Source organism: Sciurus vulgaris, assembly GCF_902686455.1.
Source record: "Sciurus vulgaris genome assembly, chromosome: 11".
In the NCBI taxonomy this organism is placed as follows: Eukaryota; Metazoa; Chordata; class Mammalia; order Rodentia; family Sciuridae; genus Sciurus; species Sciurus vulgaris.
In genome coordinates, this window is record NC_136472.1 from 68,787,976 (window position 1) to 68,808,211 (window position 20,236).

The 20,236-nt window shown below is 36.0% G+C and overlaps 1 protein-coding gene across 1 annotated transcript; it reads right to left on the minus strand.

The window, feature by feature from the left end:
• Positions 1 to 3,422: 3,422 nt before the first annotated feature.
• OR51F2 (olfactory receptor family 51 subfamily F member 2) lies at positions 3,423 to 4,370 on the minus strand (the record flags this gene model as incomplete). The annotated part of the gene is made up of 1 exon (XM_079104761.1): positions 3,423 to 4,370. The coding sequence occupies one exon, from the start codon at positions 4,368 to 4,370 to the stop codon at positions 3,423 to 3,425; it is 948 nt and encodes a 315-aa protein (XP_078960887.1).
• Positions 4,371 to 20,236: the final 15,866 nt, after the last annotated feature.

Below are 20,236 nucleotides of genomic sequence, written 5' to 3' on the forward strand. Positions count from 1 at the left end.
TAATTAACATAGAGGGAATGTTATTGACATGAGTGTTCTCATCAATGATTTGGGCATCAACATTTTGTCAAGGATGCCTGGAAACAGTGCATATACATTGCTAAGATGGTAACTTGAAGCTTGAATATGATGATGACCAGCAGCAAAGTAGATGGAAAAGCCAAGATCTTCTAGCATAATATAAACTATAGAAATATCAGGGAGGCTGGGCACAGTGGCACACAGGTGTAATCCCAGCTACTCAGGAGCTTGAGGCAGAAGGATCATGAGTTCAATGCCAGCATGAGCAACTTAGCAAGTTCCTGTCTTATGAAAAGAGGGAAGGGAACATACCTCACTCAGTGGTACAGCACTTACGTAGCATGTGTGAGGTTCAGAGTTGAGAAAATTCAGTATTGAAAAAGCATACGTGTACATGTTATATGTTACATATATATAAGCTATATATATTGTATGTTATACATTGATGTCTTTATATATGTATGTAGATGTGTGTGTATTTTGTGTGTCTATATATTGTACATATACATAAATTTTATTTTGTATACACAATACACATACACATATATAAGGAAGATGGACATACTAGAATGGACCAGATAATTTACTATTTTTTTTTTTCTGGAAAGAAAGAACACTCCTTCTAAAGCAATAAAGAATAGATTTTTATGAGGGAATCTGGAATATTTTACATTTCAGTAGCTACTGTTGTTTCTAGCTAGATTTAACTATGAAGAGTGCTTCAGTGGACATAGGATCCCCATGAACAATGAGGGTGAAGGGATTCTGAGACCACATTGGCATACTTAACAATCAGATGTAAGATGAATGTAATTATTGAAGCAGGTAGCAAACCTTGAAAACCAATCAACTCATGAGATATGTAGTGATCTGCTGCAAAGATGATGGTTCCTGGAAGCAAGCCAAGTAAACAGTGAACTAGGTTGTTACTCTGCGTACTTTTAGTTAGAGAACTGCTCAGCTCTAAATTGATCTTGACCACCTTAATCAGACTATGTAAATATTTAAGTCACTCCATGTATACAGAATCCATTAATTGAAAATAAGTCTTTGTCCCCTCCATAAAGTAGCTTGCAATGCAGTAGTAACTGCCAAAAAAATCAAATTTTAAATTATCCAAAGTGTACCCCAAAAGAACCTATGACCATTTACAAATGTAATTGCTAGGTCATAGAAAGACTAATACCCAGACTCTTTGAGGACTGTTGGACATAGACTATGAATAAGCACCCAAAATTCCACAAAACTCTTTATTTTGTAATATTACTGAGAAGGAATTCTTATTAAAGTTCTGGACTTGTTCAGGTTCTCTGCAGTTATTCTTCAGATGTTAAAGTGTTCACTTCTATGCTAAAGTGTATCATTGAAGATAATCCCATTAGCTGTTGGAAATATTTTCAGATTTGTGGCTTTTGAAAAATTATGGCAGTAAGGTGAAGTACAAGGTCAAAAACCTGTCTAAACAGTTGGTCCCAAATTTCATGGCACATATCAATGTACATGACTTCACTCCATGAAATCATATGCATAGCTTCATTGGGTTTCCTGATACATTGCTGAAAAAAAAATAAAATATTCAGGTTTGATGCACTGGTGGACAAGTTGGTGCTAACCAAAAATGAAATGCATGGCACAATACGGGTGGCCATAAAGAACAGTGGTGAAGGAAAATCCATGTTTTGAGCTGAGTTGTGAATAGCATCTTTGGCCATTAACTGGGTACGCATTATGGTTTGGACATGAGGCAGCCCCAAAAGCTCATGATTAGAGTATGAAAGCTATAACCTAAATGGTGGATCAATTCATTTAATAAATTTGTAATTTGAAAGTATTACTGTACTGAATGATAGCTGTAGGCAGGAGGGTGTGGCTGGAGGAAATAGGTCACTGGGGCATGTCTTCCAGGGGGTTATATTTTGCCTCTGGCACACTTCACTTCCTCTCTACTTTTGCCATGATATGAGCATAAACATACCCTTCACCATAGGCTTTCTTCATGATGATCCACCTCGCTTCAGGCCCAGAGCCATGAAGGTGCCTGATCATGGACTGAAACCTCTGAAACCACGAGCCAAAGTGCATCTTCCCTCCTCTGAGTTATTCTCATCAGGTATTTGGTCACAGTGTCAAAATGTAGTCCAACACAGTGTGAAAGGGGGTTTGTTTAAGTGGATATACATAGACTTCTGGACTTTGCTGAAAGGCTTCAGTAGTCGATTAGGACATGAAACCAACAACTTGAAGGAAGATAAGGATAGTCTGGAAATTATGCAATAGGCATATGGATATAGATACAAAGAAAAAAAAAATATTTGTATCTCACGTTAATATCACCAAACAGCATCCACTTTAGAGTAGGAATTCAATAACCAGTAAAAAGATGCCTATGTGTGCACATCAACCAGCCTTGGCTCCCCAACTGCTATTCCAGCAGGTCCATAAATGACCTCATAATGGCTAAGAGAGAAAAAAACGGTGAGTTCCCTTTCACAAAGACTAAAATTGGTAAAAGATTCGGAAAATAGAGTTATCTGCATTCCTGAGATGTTAGCAATACTATTACTAAATTTGTGTGCATGTGTGTGTGTATATGAAACCTGGGGTTTCACTCTTTTTTTTTTTTTTTCTTTTCTTTTCTTTCTTTTTTTTGGTTGTGGTACCAGGCATTGAACTCAGGCTCAATTAACCACTAAGCCACATTCCCAGTCCTTTTAATTTTGAGACATGTTCTTGTTAAGTGGCTGAGGCTGGTTTTGAACTTGTGATTCTCCTGCCTCAGTCTCCTGAGCTAATGGGATTATAAGGGTATACATCTATGCCTGCTTTATTACCAACCTTTAATGTTTGGTCAATAGCAGTGGTAACTGGTGCTAAGCACTTGATATAGTATTTTGTATTTATGTTGGATATATCTCAGCACATAATAAAGGCAAGATATATACACCTAGACAAGACCCAAAGTCAAATTACTTTGATATACATTTTAGGACTTACTCCATAAAGGAAAAATTTTGGAGGCATACAGAGAATCCATAACCTTAAGGAAAATAATTATTTTTGCATGCCATTATGAAAAGAATATCTTGCCTACTTAAAAAGTTTCCCACATTGTGTCTGAACTTTTAAAATTATATGGAGAGTCTGAATTAACATTTCATTAAGGTCTAACATTGTTTTCAAATATGCATAGTGATCTACCGTTAATATTTCACTTTATGTTGAAAAAATATATAAATACCATTTAGATGTATTGGTATATATTTACCAACAAAGAAACTGAATAAGCAATATCATAAAACCTATATGTTGCATAGTTTGGACTCTTGGAGGCATGTGTTGTATTTTACCCCATTATTCCAAGCATTTTTCATGAAGGGCTTTATCACTCTGAGATAACTTGATTATATTTGGCTTTGCTTCTGAAATAAGATCCTGATAATGGCCTTTCGAATCTGCTTTGTCTTCACACTGTAGATGATAGGGTTGAGTACAGGAGGGATGAGCAGGAAGACGTTGGCCATAATGGTGTGGACAAATGGAGGTGCTGAACGGCCATAGCGGTGGACAAGAGACAAGCTGAGAGGGATGTAGAAGATGGCAACGGCGCTGATGTGGGATACACAGGTATTGAAGGCTTTCCGCCGCTCCTCTGAGGAAGCAATGCTGAGAACAGATCGGATGATAAGAATATAAGAGAGCAAGATGCAAGGGCAGTCAAACCCTGTAGTGGAGAAGAGTGCAAACAGACCAAGGATGCTGTTGATTCTGTTGTCAGTGCAAGAAAGCTGAATGAGATCAACGTGGTAGCAGTAAGAATGGGAAAGGACCAAAGAACTGCAGAAGGTCAGCCTCTTGACGAAGAGCACAACTGGCAACATGACGGCAACAATTCTTATCAACATGATTACCCCAATCTGGGTAATCCTGGCATTGGTGAGGATGGTAGTGTATCTCAGTGGGTCACAGATGGCTATAAAACGATCAAAGGCCATGGCCAGAAGAACCCCAGACTCCATGAAAGTAAACCCATGGAGAAAGAACATCTGGGAAATGCAAGCATTTAAGTTGATCTCTTGGGCGTCAAACCAGAGAACACCAAGGGTAGTGGAAAGTGTGCACAGGGATAAGCTGAGGTCAGTGGCTGAAAGCATGGAGAGGAAATAATACATGGGCTCGTGTAGGCTTTGCTCGCGGAAGACCACCAACAGGATCAGGCTGTTTCCAGAGAGAGCCAAGACATAGAGGAGGCAAAAGGGAATGGAGATCCAGACCTGGGCTGCTCTCAACCCCGGGATACCCGTCAGAAAGAAGATCAGAGGGGAAGCATTGGAACTATTGAAGACCAACATAGTGAAGAACTGTGAAGACAGGAATATTTGAATAATTGAACATAAGGCATAAATATATAACTTATCACTTAGACCATCTTTCTGTCACTCCAAGCTTCACTCAAATATTTTCACTAATTCTCAAAGAAGTTTACTATTTACTGAGTTTCCTAGAACTACAAACTTCTCTCGTTCTCTCAGTGTTTCACATTGAATAGGAAAGAAATATTTCACCCATTTTCACAGCTTTACATTTCACCTACATTCTGAAGAATTTCTAATAAATATCTGAATGCCAGTTCTGGTTTCCAGTTTCCAGACCTCAATTTAGAACTTTCTTCGAGGCATTTCCATATGGATTTTCATGGATTAAAAAAAAAAACAATATGATCAGAAGCAAATTGATCACTTTCCTCTATAACTATTTATCATTCTATTTAATATAAAACTCAAAATTTTCACCAAATGTTCTAATTCACACAATTCTATATATATATATATATATATTTTTTTTTTTTTTTTTTTTTAACTGAATCCCCTTCCTTTCCATTACCAAGTATTTTCTATTCAACCTTTAACATTTCTCTCTTGGTCTACCTCAGCTTTAGCTGAATACAAAATTATATCTTAATATTGACATAGTCTAACCTGGACTTCTAAATTAGCAGTCAAAAATTATAATGTTATTTTTGTAATAATATTTATATAAAAATATAAAGTGGCCAGGACTCCAAAGAAATAATAACTTCCATTGATTAGCATCTTCTCTATGCCATTAAAAGTATATATTTGAGAAAAACAAAGATTTAAGCAGAATTGCAGTAAGATAACCATTTGTCATCACTGAAGTATCTAAAGACTATACATTTATTAGAAAACCATAATGGAACTGTTAATTATATACATTTTTGATCTGAGAAGCCAGGAAAGTAATGTTTAAGACACAAAAGAAAACTCATACAAATAAAGGTACAAATGAATTAGTTAACAACAAAACCAAAGTTAAATAATCTTAAAATTAAGTTAGTTCAAGACTCATCCAGGACATTTTTAAAAAGCACAAAACATAAATAGATAACAAAACTAGATAGAAATATAACTTTAAACACTTAAAGAGTATGAATAATTATACCAATATATTGACATCATGGATGTGGCAGGTAATTTTATAGGAAATTCTCAATCACCAAACTAGCCTAGAAAATAAAATCCCAATATGGACTCATTGTGATTTGTGACAAAGACCATGTCTTTTGATTTAAAGAAAAAAAAATGAGTGTTTTGTCTTACAGATTCATTAGTCAGGGAAGAAAGGACACATTCCCCCAGGGGTCTTTTGACTGTGCCTAGAAACACTTTGGATTATTATAACTAGGAAGAGAGTGTTACTGGCATTTAGTGAGTAGAGACCAAGAGTGCTGCTATGCATCCTAAAATCCACAAGACACTCCCTTACAACAGAAATGTCCTGCCCAAAATATCCATTGTAGCAAGATTGAGAAACTCTAGTGCTTATGAAAAGATAGAAAGTTATTCATCTTGTCACTTATGGAAAGAGATACAAACACTATTAATACCATATTTGGTATTAGATACAATTCTTTTAAAAGAAAAGTGTATTTTGATACTACAGACCTTGTCTTATGAAAAAAATTACTCAAATTAAAATCTATTAATGGTGTGATTATATGAATAGATATAAAAAGAAACATGATTTTCTTAAAAGATGAGAGAAATTCAGGAAATTCAATGGGGATTCATGATAAAATTGTGAATAGGAAGGAAATAAAAGTTTTCCAGTGAGAAGTATCTCCCAGAAATTCAGAGCAAACATGTTTATTAGTGTTTCACTAAAAGCATTTTCATCCAAAGCTTGTTTACAAGAAAGCAAGAAACCATGTAAACTCTCACAACTATTATCCAACATTTATGGAATAGTAACAGCAAAGGAGAAATGCAAGTCAATAGAAAGAAAATGTATTATCTTGAAATAAATTTTTAAAGTCTTTCTTAGGGTTTTAATTGACATTTTACTTGAATATAGACTATAAACTCAAACTAGAGTTGATAAAAATAACCAGATAAAAATAACAAAATCCATCACTGAGAAAATTTTCTAGAAATAAGTCCTTATTCACAATTGCCATAAAGCTACAAAATGTACTGCTATTATCAAAAGTTCATGTTTTGCAACACAGGAAGTAGGAGGTCTGTAATAATATACTAAGGAACTTAAAGAATTACCTTTATTTCTTAATTTCCCTCTTAAAGACAGGACTCTGCATAGGGATATACAGGAATTTTGCCATTAACACTTAAATTCAAAGCATTTTTATCAATAACAGCTAAGAATTTGAATTGAAAGTGTTAGATCCATAGTAAGCACTATGTCTATGCAAACGTGTCTATTAAAAGGCTGAGACAACAAAGAGAGTGGACTGGCCCTTTAACATTATCAGAATATAATATAAAACTAATGGAATTAATGAGGTATAATACTGACAAAGGTATAAGAATATGTATCCCAAGAAAAGAGTGTTGTTTCCCTAAAAATGAAATGGGATGACAATGGTATCTTCTAGCATTAGAAAAAAGCAGATTATGTGAATAAAAGATTTGTCCCATCAGTTACCACCTTTTTAGAGGATGAACTCTATTACACAGTTAGTTGTTTTATTCCCTGTGTTTGAATTAAAATTTCTAAGATGGGCATCCATGAAAAATCATACAAAACTACTAAAATGAATAAAGGAAAATGTTTTTTATTGAAGTCATTAAGTAAAATACTAATATCAAGCACTGCATCAAATCCCACTGATTAGGAAATATATACATAAACAAAATTAGAAGCACAGCATGTCTTTGCACTAGGGCACCAAGACCAGAGAATGCAGATGCTTCTAGTCAAAAGCGATAGTCTAAATAAAAGTACAGAAAATGGTATAGAAACAGAAGATTTGAACATGTTTAGAAGTACAAAGCTAGATGCAGGATCGCAAAAATAATAATAAAGCAATTACATGATATACAATATTGAATGGGGCAGGTGAGGATGTAAAAGTTAGTAAACACATAGTTTAAACCTTCCTCTACTAAGAAGACTTTTTTTTAAAAGTCCCCCCACAAACTCATCATTCACCAGTCTAGTGATAAAGCAAGCATAAAAATGCCTGAATTTTGATCTTAGCTATTGGATCCAACATAACTTTGCTACAAGTCAATGCACAGCATCTACCTTGTGGACTTTTCTTTTTAAATTATCAATAAAATGGTAGACAAAATTAGTGTTTGTGACTCAAGCCTGTGCAGTTATGCCGGGATCCAGCCCTAGCAGCGGTTGGGAGTCCTATGTGATGGGAGGTGTCAGCACGGTGGAGAAACAGCAGACAGAGACACCAAGTGTTCTGAGGCTGAATCTCTATCTTTATTTTTCTGCCAGCCTTTTATACTTTTTTTCATTAGTAATGATTATCATTTTATGGTTAGTTTAAAATAAGAAACTTCAAAAGTACAATCTATGCTTCTTCTCAAAGTACACATTCCCTCTGTGTGACAGCCCAGACCAAAACAACCTTATTTCCCAGCCAGACCAAAAAACACCGTCCCTCAGCCAAACCGAGGGCACCATGATCTGCCAGCCTTCAACCTCCAGAACAAACATCACTAGATTTTCTGAGAAACCACCCCCACCATGAACTCCAGTATTTAACAGTGAAAAACTTTTACTATTGTTAACAAAGGGTAAAGAAATCAACTTACAGTTAATATTTAGTCTTTTCTATTTCATTTAATGGTGGACTCTAATCTTACTTTGATTCTCAAAGAATTAGACTAAACATAGGAAAAACACAAATTATATTTATGAGTAACCTAAATATTTTTATTATGTAAACTATCTCTAGAGTCAGTTATTAAAGCTAGGAAAGCAATAAAGGCTAAATACCACATCCAAGCTCAGAGGAATGCCTCTTTAATCATCTATGTTTAGATATTATTATACTAAAGTAATCATAGGCTCCTTTTAACTCGAGCATAGCTACAATTGTTATTTTATATATTTTATCTGTGTACTACTACTAAATTTTTATTGGGTACTATTTTGTGTCCCAATACAGTAAACCCTTCCCAATGTTTTTCCAATAAGTTTCTAATGATATATTGATTATTAATATTAAAAAGCAACTATACATGGATACATGCCATGCTTATGGCCCCCAAGAGGGAGGATGATCTTTCAACAGAACCTTGTCCAGTGTTGAGTCCTCTACTCCAACAGAACCATGTCAAGTGTCGGTGTGGTAGGAAATGTGGCACAGTTGGAATCATCTTCATTCATTTTTTAAAAATGAAGCCAAAGCAGAGTGGTGTGGCACCCGCCTGTAATCCCAGCAACTCGGGAGGTTGACAAAGGAGGATAACAAGTTGAAGGCCAGCCTCAGAAACTTAGCAAGGTCCTGAGCAACTTATTGAGATCTTGTCATAAAAAAAAATAAAAAGGGCTGGGGATGTAGCTAAGTGGCAAAGCACCCCTGAGTTCAATCCCTGGTATGAGAAAAAAAAAAAAATGAAGCCAGGAGCCCAGCACACATAAAATAATCCAATATCTGGGGATGGTATCCCATCCATTCCTATTGAACTGTGTCTGTTGTTGTTGCTGCTGTGCTGGTTTTTTGTTGTTGTTGTTGTTGTTTTTTTTTTTTTTTTTTTTTTGGTGTGGGTGATGTTCTGTGGTTGATCTACAGTAGGACAGACTCAGAGAGCCATAATAATAAATATACAAGTCAGTATCCAGAAGTTTTATACATGGAAGAAATTGGGATACATGATTCATCTGTCCAAGAATTAAACATAAAGATAGAACTCTTTGCGTACTCATAGAGTAGAAGTAGGAACATAGTAACTTGTTACCATCTATGGTCTTTTACATATAAACCCTGGACTTTAAAAATATCCCTGGTCTCCCTATTTCCAGCTGATTCCATGCTGGTTACAAATGTCAAGATTTATTGGAGGTTCATCCTTCTAAATATGAATGGCTACCACTAAGAGAGTCAAAGGGATCTTAGAATACAAGGATCCTGTAGAGAGGTAGAGCTGATGCTAAGAATATGACTCCAAAAACTTATTTCATAACAAATAAGGATATAAAAAAATTTAAAGGCTGGTTAAAGCAGAAATAAAATACACAATAAATGTCACATTGAAGCCACAACAATCACAATAAGTCTACCCCATTCCTTTGACATATGGGGCTTCAAGTTTCCTAGAAATATTAGTCTACAACTTCTTGCTTGAGCCCACTCAATCCCACAACCTTCCACTTGAGCCGTTCCTCTGAACCCCTCTCCAGTATTTCTACCCTTCACTGATTCCAGTTCCTGTCTCTAAGCAACTGCCTCTCTCCTCCGCATCCCTGTTTCTCTGCTCTATCTCTCCCCTCCCCTCTATTTAGCTTCCAGTCTCTGTCTTATGGGCTTGCTCTTGGGGTCCTAGCATCTACTGGCTCCAACAGACGGAGGTGCCCTTTCCACTATCTAGACAGCCAGCTATAATATACTGAGACTGAAGAGACCTGGCCCTCTTAAAAGAACCCCAAATGTAGCACAACCCTGCTGCTAAGAGACCCTGGAGACTTCACACTAATTATGACAACCACGATTTCCCAGGAGCTTCTTACACTAGACTGAAACAATTCAATATAATATTGTATATCCTTTTTAATTTTATTATCTTAATGTTTAAGATATTAATTCCTTATTGCTTATTATCTTTAGATTATAATTCCTACTACTTAGATATCTGGAGAATGGATGTCCTTGTACTCTTTCCTCTCTTTCTTCCCCAATTCCCAAATTCAGTCACCTATAGCATAATATTTCCCTGGACTTGCAGGTACAGTTATAAGTCCATATTTTTTGTATATTATTTTAATTAAAAAATAATTTATATAGGGTAATATTGTTTGTTCAGTTATTTTTTCCTTCCCCCCCACCCCTCCCACCCTCTTTTCCCTCTATACAGCTTCCTCTACATTCTTACCACCCTCCTATCCCTAACCCTAACCCTAACCCTAACCTAAGGCTAACCCCTCCTACCCACCTTATATGTCCTCACTCACTTATCACCAAGTCATTCATCCTTTAGTTTTTGAGATTGGCTTATCTCACTTAGCATGATATTCTCCAGTTTCATCCATTGCCTGCAAATGCCATAATTTTATCATTCTTCATGGCGGAGTAATATTCCATTGTATATATATGCCACAGTTTCCTTATTCATTAATCAACTGAAGGACATCTAGGTTGGTTCCACAATCTGGCTATAGTGAATTGAGCAGCTATGAACATTGATGTGGCTGTATCTCTGTAGTATGCTGATTTTAAGTCGTTTGGGTATAGGCCAAGAGTGGGATAGCGGGTCAAGTGGTGGGTCCATTCCAAACTTTCTGAGGAATCTGTCCATACTGCTTTCCAGAGTGGCTGGACTAATTTGCAACCCCACCGCAATGTATGAGTGTACTTTTCCCCACATCCTCGCCAACACTGTTGTTGCTTGTGTTCTTGATAATCGCCATTCTAATTGGGGTGGATGAAATCTTAGGGTAGTTTGATTGCATTTCTCTATTACTAGAGATGTTGAACATTTTCATATATCTGTGATTGCTTGTACATCTTCTTCTGTAAAGTGTTGTTCATACCTTAGCCCATTGTTGATTGGATTGCATTTGGTGTAGAGTATTTTGAGTTCTTTATCGATTTTGGAAATTAGCACTCTATCTGAAGTATGAGGGGCAAAGATATTCTCCCATTCTGTAAGCTCTCTCTTCACATTACTGATAGTTTCCTTTGCTGAGAGAAAGCTTTTGAGTTGAATCTATCCCAGTGGTGATTCTAGCTTTTATTTTTGTGCTATGGAGTCTGTTAAGGAAGCTGATCCTAAGCCAACAAGTGAATGATGGACCTACTTTTCTTCTATAATATGCAGGGTCTCTGGTCTGATTTCAAGGTCCTTGAACCATTTTGAGTTGAGTTTTGTGGCAGGGTGAGAGATAGGGATTTAGTTTCATGCTGTTGCATATGGATTTCCAGTTTTCCCAGCACCATTGTTGAAGAGAATATCTTTTCTCCATTGCAATTTTTGGCACCTTTATAGTATGAGAAAATTGTACTTATTTGGGTTTGTGTCCATGTCCTCTATCTGTACCATTGATCTACCTTTCTATTTTGGTACCAATACCATGCGTTTTGTTACTATAGCTTTGTAATAGAGTGAAGATCTGGAATGCGATACCCCCTGCTCGCTCTTTCTACTGAGGATTGCTTAGCTATTCTGGGTTTCTTATTCTTCCAGATGAATTTCAGAATTGCTTGCACTATTTCTGTAAGGTACATCATTGGGATTGCAATTGGAATTGCATTGAATCTGTATAGCACCACTTTTGGTGTATGACCATTTTGACCAATATAATTCTGCCATCCAAGAACTGGGGAGATCTTTCCATCTTCTAAGGTTTTCTTTAATTTAGTGTTCTGTAGTTCTCATGTAGAGGTCTTCACCTCTTTTGTGAGATGATTCCCAAGTATTTTATTTTGTTTGATGCTATTGTGAATAGGGCAGTTTTCCTAATTCTCTTCTGAAGATCATCATTATGTATAAAAGGGCATTGGATTTATGAGCATTGATTTGTATCCTGATCTTTACTGAATTCACTTATAAGTTCAGGAGTTTTCTGGTGGAATTTCAGTTTCTCTAAATATACAATCATGTCATCAGCGGACAGGGATACTTTGAGTTCTCTTTTCCAATTTGTATCCGTTTAATTCTTTGGTTTGTATAATGCTCTGGCCAGAGTCTCAAGAACGATATTGAATGGAAATGGTGAAAGAGGGCATCCCTGCCTGTTCCAGTTTTTAGGGGAATGCTTTCAGTTTTTCACCATTTAGAATTATATTGGCATGGGCTTAGCATAGATGGCCTTTACAATGTTAAGGAATGTTCCCACTACCCCGATTTTTCTACTGCTTGAGCATGAAGGGATGCTGTATTTATCGATGCTTTTCTGCGTCTATTGAAATAATCATGTGATTCTTAACTTTTACTCTGTTGATATGGTGAATGACATTTATTGATTTGGATGTTGAACCAACCTTGCATCCCTGTGATAAAACCCACTGATCGTGGTGCACTATCTTTTTTTTTTTTTTATTGTAAACAAAATGGGAGTACATGTTGTTCTGTTTGTACATGGCGTAAAGGCATACCATTGTGTGTAATCATAAATTTACTACAGTAATGTTGTTGATTCATTCTGTATTTTTCCCTTCCCCCACCCCTCCCACCCTCTTTACCACTCTATACAGTATTTCTTCCTTCATACTTGCCCCCCTCCCTAATAACTCTAACCACTAATTAACCCTTCCCTCCCCCCATTATGTGTCACCACTCACTATTAGCGATATCATTCGTCCTTTGGCTTTTTGAGATGGCTTATCTCACATAGCATGATTTTCTCCAATTTCATCCATTTGCCTGCAATGCCATAATTTGTCATTCCTTATGGCTGAGTAATATTCCATTGAATATATATACCGCAGTTTCTTTATCCACTCATCAATTGAAGGGCATCTAGGTTGGTTCCATAGTCCGGCTGTGTAAATTGAGCAGCTATGAACATTGATGTGGCTGTATCTCTGTAGTATGCTGATTTTAAGTCCTCTGGGTATAGGCCAAGGAGTGGGATGGCTGGGTCAAATGGAGGGTCCATTCCAAGTTTTCTAAGGAATCTCCACACTGCTTTCCAGAGTGCTGCACTAATTTGCAGCCACACCAGCAATGTATGAGTGTACCTTTCTCCCCACATCCTCGCCAACACCTGTTGCTTGTATTTTTGATAATCGCCATTCTAATTGGGGTGAGATGGAATCTAGGGTGGTTTTGATTTGCATTTCTCTTATACTAGAGATGTTGAACATTTTTCATATGTTTATTGATTGTTTGTACATCTTCTTCTGTGAAGTGTCTATTCATTTCCTTAGCCCATTTGCGATTGGATTATTTGTATTCTTGGTGTAGCTTTTTGAGTTCTTTATAGATTCTGGAGATTAGTGCTCTATCTGAAGTATGATTGGCAAAGATATTCTCCCACTCTGTAGCTCTTTCTTCACATTACTGATAGTTTCCTTTGCCTGAGAGAAAGCTTTTTAGTTTGAATCTATCCCAGTTATTGATTCTTGCTTTTATTTCTTGTGCTATGGGAGTCCTGTTGAGGAAGTCTGGTCCTAGGCCGACATGTTGAAGATCGGGACCTACTTTTTCTTCTATAATCTGCAGAGTCTCTGGTCTGATTCCAAGGTCCTTAATCCATTTTGAGTTGAGTTTGTGCAGGGTGAGAGATATGGGTTTAGTTTCATTCTGTTGCATATGGATTTCCAATTCTCCCAGCACCATTTGTTGAAGAGGCTATCTTTCTCCATGCATATTTTTGGCGCCTTTGTCTAGTATTAGAAAGTTGTATTTATTTGGGTTTGTGTCCGTGTCCTCTATTCTGTACCATTGATCTACCTGTTATTTTGGTACCAGTACCATGCCGTCTTTGTTACTATTGCTTTGTAATAAAGCTTGAAGTTCGGGTATTGCGATACCCCCTGCTTCATTTTTCCTGCGAAGGATTGCTTTAGCTATTCTGGGTTTCTTATTCTTCCAGATGAATTTCATGATTGCTTTGCTCTATTTCTGTAAGGTACGTCATTGGGATTTTTAATTGGGATGCATTGAATCTGTATAGCACTTTTGGTAGTATGGCCATTTTGACAATATTAATTCGGCCTATCCAAGACATGGGAGATCTTTCCATCTTCTAAGGTTTTCTTTAATATCTTTCTTTAGTGTTCTGTAGTTCTCATTGTAGAGGTCTTTCACCTTTTGTGAGATTGATTCCCAAGTATTTTATTTTTTTCGATGCTATCGTGAATGGGGTAGTTTTCATAATTTCTCTTTCTGAGGATTCCACTTATGTATAAAAACGCATTAGATTTATGAGCATTGATCTGTAACCTGCCACTTTACTGAATTCACTTATGAGTTCTAACAGTTTTCTGGTGGAATTTCCTGTTCCTTAAGTACAATCATATCATCTGCAAATAGGGATAGTTTGAGTTCTTCTTTTCCTATTCGTATTCCTTTAATTTCCTTGGTCTGTCTAATGCTCTGGCTAGAGTCTCAAGAACGATATTGAATAGGAGTGGTGAAAGAGGGCATCCCTGTCTTGTTCCAGCTTTTAGGGGGAATGCTTTCAGTTTTTCACCATTTAGAATGATATAGCCATGGGCTTAGCATAGATGGCCTTACAATGTTAAGGAATGTTCCCACTATCCCTATTTTTTTAGTGTTTTGAGCATGAAGAGTGTTGTATTTATCAAAATGCTTTTTCGGCATCTATTGAAATAATCATGTGATTCTGACTTTAAGTCTATTGATATGGTGAATTACATTTATTGATTTCCGGATGTTGAACCAACCTGCATCCCTGGGATAAAACCAATTGATCTTGGTGCACTATCTTTTTAATATATTTTTTGTATACAATTTGCTAAAATTTTATTGAGAATTTTTGCGTCAATGTTCATTAATGATATCGGTCTGAAATTTTCTTTTCCTCGATTTGTCTGTCTGGCTTGGGTATCAGGGTAATATTGGTTTCATAGAATGAGTTTGGGAGGGTACCCTCTTCTTCTATTTCATGGAATACTTTTTGAGAAGTATTGGAATGAGCTCTTCTTTAAAGATTTTGTAGAACTCGGCTGAGAACCCATCTGGTCCTGGACTTTTCTTTGTTGGTAGGCTTTTGATGACCTCTTCTACTTCATTACTTGAAATTGTTCTATTTAAATTGTGTATGTCCTCCTCGTTCAATTTAGGCAATTCATATGTCTCTAGAAACCTGTGATGTCTTCGAAATTTTCTATTTTGTTGGAATATAGATTTTCAAATAACTTCTAATTATGTTTTGTATTTCAATCGTGTCTGTTGTGATATTTCCTTGTTCATTCCAATTTTAGTGATTTGGGTTTTCTCTCGTCTTCTCTTTGTTAGAGTGGCTAAGGATTTATCAATTTGTTTATTTTTTCAAAGAACCAACTATTTATTTTGTCGATTTTTTGTATTGTTTCTTTTGTTTCAATTTTGTTGATTTCAGCTCTGATTTTAACTATTTCCTGTCTTCTACTACTTTTGGTGTTGGTCTGTTCTTCTTTTTCTAGGGCTTTGAGCTGTAGTGTTAGGTTGTTTATTTGTTGATTTTTACTTCTTTTATTGAATGCGCTCCATGAAATAAATTTTCCTCTAAGTACTGCTTTCATAGTGTCCCAAAGATTTTTATATGATGTTTCTTTGTTCTCATTTACCTCTAAGAATTTTTTAATTTCCTTCCTAATATCTTCTGTTATCCATTCATCATGTAATAGCACATTGTTTAATCTCCAGGTGTTGGAGTAGCTTCTTTTATTTACTCTTTCATTTATTTCTAACTTCAATCCATTATGATCTGATAGAATACAAGTTAGTGTCTCTATCTTCTTGTATTTGCTTACATTAGCTTGTGGCATAATATATGGTCTATTTTAGAGAAGGATCCATGTGCTGCTGAGAAGAAAGTGTATTCGCTCTTGGTTGGATGGTATATCTATAAATGTCCGTTAAGTCTAAATTATTGATTGTGTTATTGAGATCTATGGTTCTTTGTTCAATTTTGTTTGGAAGATCTGTCCAGTGGTGAGAGAGGCGTGTTAAAATCACCAAGTATTATTGTGTTATGGTCTATTTGGTTTCTGAAATTGAGAAGGATTTGTTTGACATACATGGATGAGCCACTGTTTGGGGCATAGATGTTTATGATTGTTATGTTCTTGCTGATTTATGGTTCCCTTAAGGCAGTATTAATGTCCTTCTTTATCCCTTCTGACTAGTTTTGACTTGAAGTCCACATTATCTGAAATGAGGATGGATACCCCAGCTTTTTTGCTGAGTCCATGTGCATGGTATGTTTTCCCCCATCCTTTCACCTTGAGTCTATGGGTATCTCTTTCTACGAGGTGAGTCTCTTGCATACAACATATTGTTGGATCTTTCTTTTTGATCCAATCTGCCAGTCTATTCTTTTGATTGATGAGTTCAGGCCATTAATATTCAGGATTATTATTGAGATTATGATTAGTATTCCCGGTCATTTGGTTCATTTTATTTATTTATTTATTTATTTTGAGACGACTTGGTTCTTCCTTTATTTGACAATTCCTTTAGGATGGTTCCTCCTCCCATTGCTGATTTGTTTCTTTGTTTTTCATCTCTTCCTTGTGGAATATTTTGCTGAGATGTTCTGTAATGCTGGCTTTCTTTTTGTAAATTCTTTTAGCTTTTGTTTATCATGGAAGGATTTTATTTCATCATCAAATCTGAAGGTAAGTTTTGCTGGGTATAAGATTCTTGGTTTGCATCCATTTTCTTTCAGGGCTTGAAAAATGTTGTTCCAGGCCCTTCTAGCTTTTAGGGTCTAGATTGAAAAATTTGCTGATATTCTTATTGGTTTCCCCCTGAATGTAATGTGATTCTTTTCTCTCGTGGCCTTTAAAATTCTGTCTTTATTTTCTATGTTAGGTATTTTCATAATAATGTGCCTTGGTGTGGGTCTGTTGTAATTTTGTATATCTGGAGTCCTATAGCCTCTTGTACTTGATTTTCCATTTCATTCTTCAGATTTGGGAAATTTTTCTGATGTTATTTCATTGAATAGATTGTTCATTCCTTTAGTTTGTTTCTCTAAGCCTTCCTCAATCCCAAGAATTCTTTAATTGGATTTTTCATGATATCCCATAATTCTTGTAGATTCTGTTTATGATTTCTTACCATCTTTTCTGTTTGGTCAACTTTGTTTTCAAGATTAAATATTTTTCTTCAATATCTGACGTTCTGTCCTTCCAGGTGTTCTCATCCTATTGTTTATGCTTTCTATGGAGTTTTAACTTGGTTTATTGTTTCCTTCATTTCAAGGATTTCTGTTTGGTTTTTCTTTCAATATCTCTAACTCTTTATTGAAATGATCTCTTACTTCCCGTATTTGCTCCTTTAACTGTTGATTGGTGCAATCATTTAATGCCTGCATTTGCTCTTTCATCTCCTCGTTTGCGTCCCTGATTGTTTTAATTGTGTACATTCTGAACTCCCTTTCTGACATTTCTTCTGCTGTGCTTTCATTGGGTTTTATTGATATCGTATCTAGGTTTGTTTGGGACATTTTCTTCCCTTGTTTTTTTCATATTGGTCATATGTCAGTGGGACTTTGTGATATTGCAGAATTCTTCTATTGGCTTATAGTGTCCCTGTAGATTTCCCGTGTATCACCTTCTTGCCTTCAGTAGCCTGAAGTCTTCGAGTATCTTGATAATGCAGCGCTTCCAAGGAAAGCTTCCCCCAGCCCGCTACTGGTTGCATGACTCGGATCTGGCTCTGTGTGGAAAGGCTCTCACTGGGCGGTCTGCTCCGAGAAGCTAGCCTGGAAAGGCGCTACCCATTGGAGGGGGCTGGTCTGCTTGGGGAATCCCTGGCTTCCCTGTCCTGGTCCCTGAAGCAACCTGTGGGCTGGAACTGGCCACACTGGTTCAGGGACTTGAAGCTTGGTTCTGTGCAGAAAGACTGTCACTGGGGTCCTGCTCCGAGATGCTGGTGAATCTGGACCTGTGGGAGGAGCCCACCACCAGAGTGCGTAGGGCTGCCTGGGGAAGACTCTATCTGCTCTGCCCTACTCTAATAAGCCACCCAAATCCGGGCCTGCCACCCGGGCAGAACTTCACCGGGTGGGGGAGACTCACCTCGTGGCTCTACTTTAGTCTGAGTCTCTCAATGCCTCCCCTTCTTGAATCCTTGGTTCTGGAGCGACTGGAGATGCAGTCACCCTGTAGTCCGCCATCTTGGATCCCCATGTCTGTCTTAAGTTGTTAAATTTAAATAGCAAATAAAGTGTGATTGAAATATGAATAAATAAATTAACCTGACAAGGAATACAAAATATGTATGGTGTGTTCAAAAAATAATGGCACCTTACGCTCTATCATTAAACATCTATCACTGATAGATGAGTCAAAGTCAAAGGTTGTCGAGGGAAGCAGCTAAAAGAAAATTGATCCTTTCCTTATATACTGGCACAGCTGCCACTGGTTATGTCAAATTTTTTAAATTCCTTTTGGATCATGGCTTTGTAGAAGAACTTTTATTATTCTCAGAAGAAATTCAGATTTTTTTTTTTCAAATAGGAGAAGGAAAAGCTTTCTCCATTTTTCTCTATAATAACATTGTTACTTCTTCATAAGAATATCAGCATTTATTTTAAAAATTGGAACCTTGCCAAGTCTTTAGTAAGAAAGCTTTTTACTAAGTTTGAAAATTATCTTTGAGAAAAAATAATAAATGCTACAAACAGGAAGAAAATAATAACTTAAATGATAAAATATCTTTGGAAATATTTATGTTTCTGTTTATTTAAATAAAACCCTAAAACTCTTTGAGAGAGCCATAAATATAGCCTTAGCAGGTTAGGAGAGTGTCTAGTTTATGAACATGATGTAATTGATTTTGCTGTGTTGTGTTAGCTCCATTGTGGTGCATTACGAGGTTTTGAAAAGTTCAAAGTTTTAATGTTGTTTAAACATCTGCTATTGTGGAAATGTATGGTTTCCTTTCCCAGATATAATACATAAAAAATATCTCATCTGGGCTGAATGCCAGAGAGGCACCATGCTTAAGTAATAAGCCCAAGTATCTTGCTAATAAACAGCAACTGGAAATTGAACTCCTGTTGGCAGATATATAGGATACTTATACACTAAATGGGATTAATTAAACTCTAAAAGGAGTTACATTGCAAACAAATATAATAATAAATCATTATATGAATATTAAAAAAAAAGAATATCAGAATCATTCTTTCCTGGGATTACTTTACATAGTGGTTGAATGTAAATTTAACTTGTAAATTCATTTTGTTTATTTAAGCTGCATTTATTGTATACTTACTTCATTCACTGAAGCACATATTCCAGGATTTTTTAAATTTTATTTTGGAGAAAAAAAAATGATGAATTTTCTATATTTCTGTTTGTGTAGAACCTCTCTCCTTTTTTCATCTTATACCTAACAATCACATTAACTATATGAGGAATTATGCTTTAAGTTATTTTATCTGAGCATTTCTTAGATTTAGTTTAATGTAGTAGATACTGGTTCTTCTTGCTGAATACAGTCAGTAATCTCATTCACTATATTAGATTAAATCATAAAATGTTCAGAAAAAATTGTTTAAAGTCTGATAACCTTTAGAAAATAACCTTGCTGGTTGAAAGTATTCGACAAGTCACACAATCAGGTGTGTGTGAAATAAATTAATCTTATTGGAATTTCTTCATAGATCATTTTTCCCATTACTTAACACATTAGACTACTTCTTCATCATTTTTCCTTGAAGTTCACAGTATTATTTCTGTATAGTTTTGTTTCCATTCTCTATTCTTTTTCATTTTTCTGTTTTTTAGTGCATTATAATTATATATGATAGTGGGGTTCATTGTCACATATTCATATATGCACATAACATGATTTGCTCCAATTTATTGCTCCAGACTTCCCATTTCTCTTGCCTTCTTCCTCCCTCTTTTCCCCTTTTTCTAGTCTTGTTTTCTATAATTTACATTATAAATACACATGAAATTGAAATTTATTGTCATATATTCGCATGTGTATGCAAAACATGGTCAATTTTATTCCCCTGATCTTCCCCTTTCTTTCCTACACCTTGAACTGAAGTCAGCATACTATAGAAATGCATGCATTCCAATACTTAT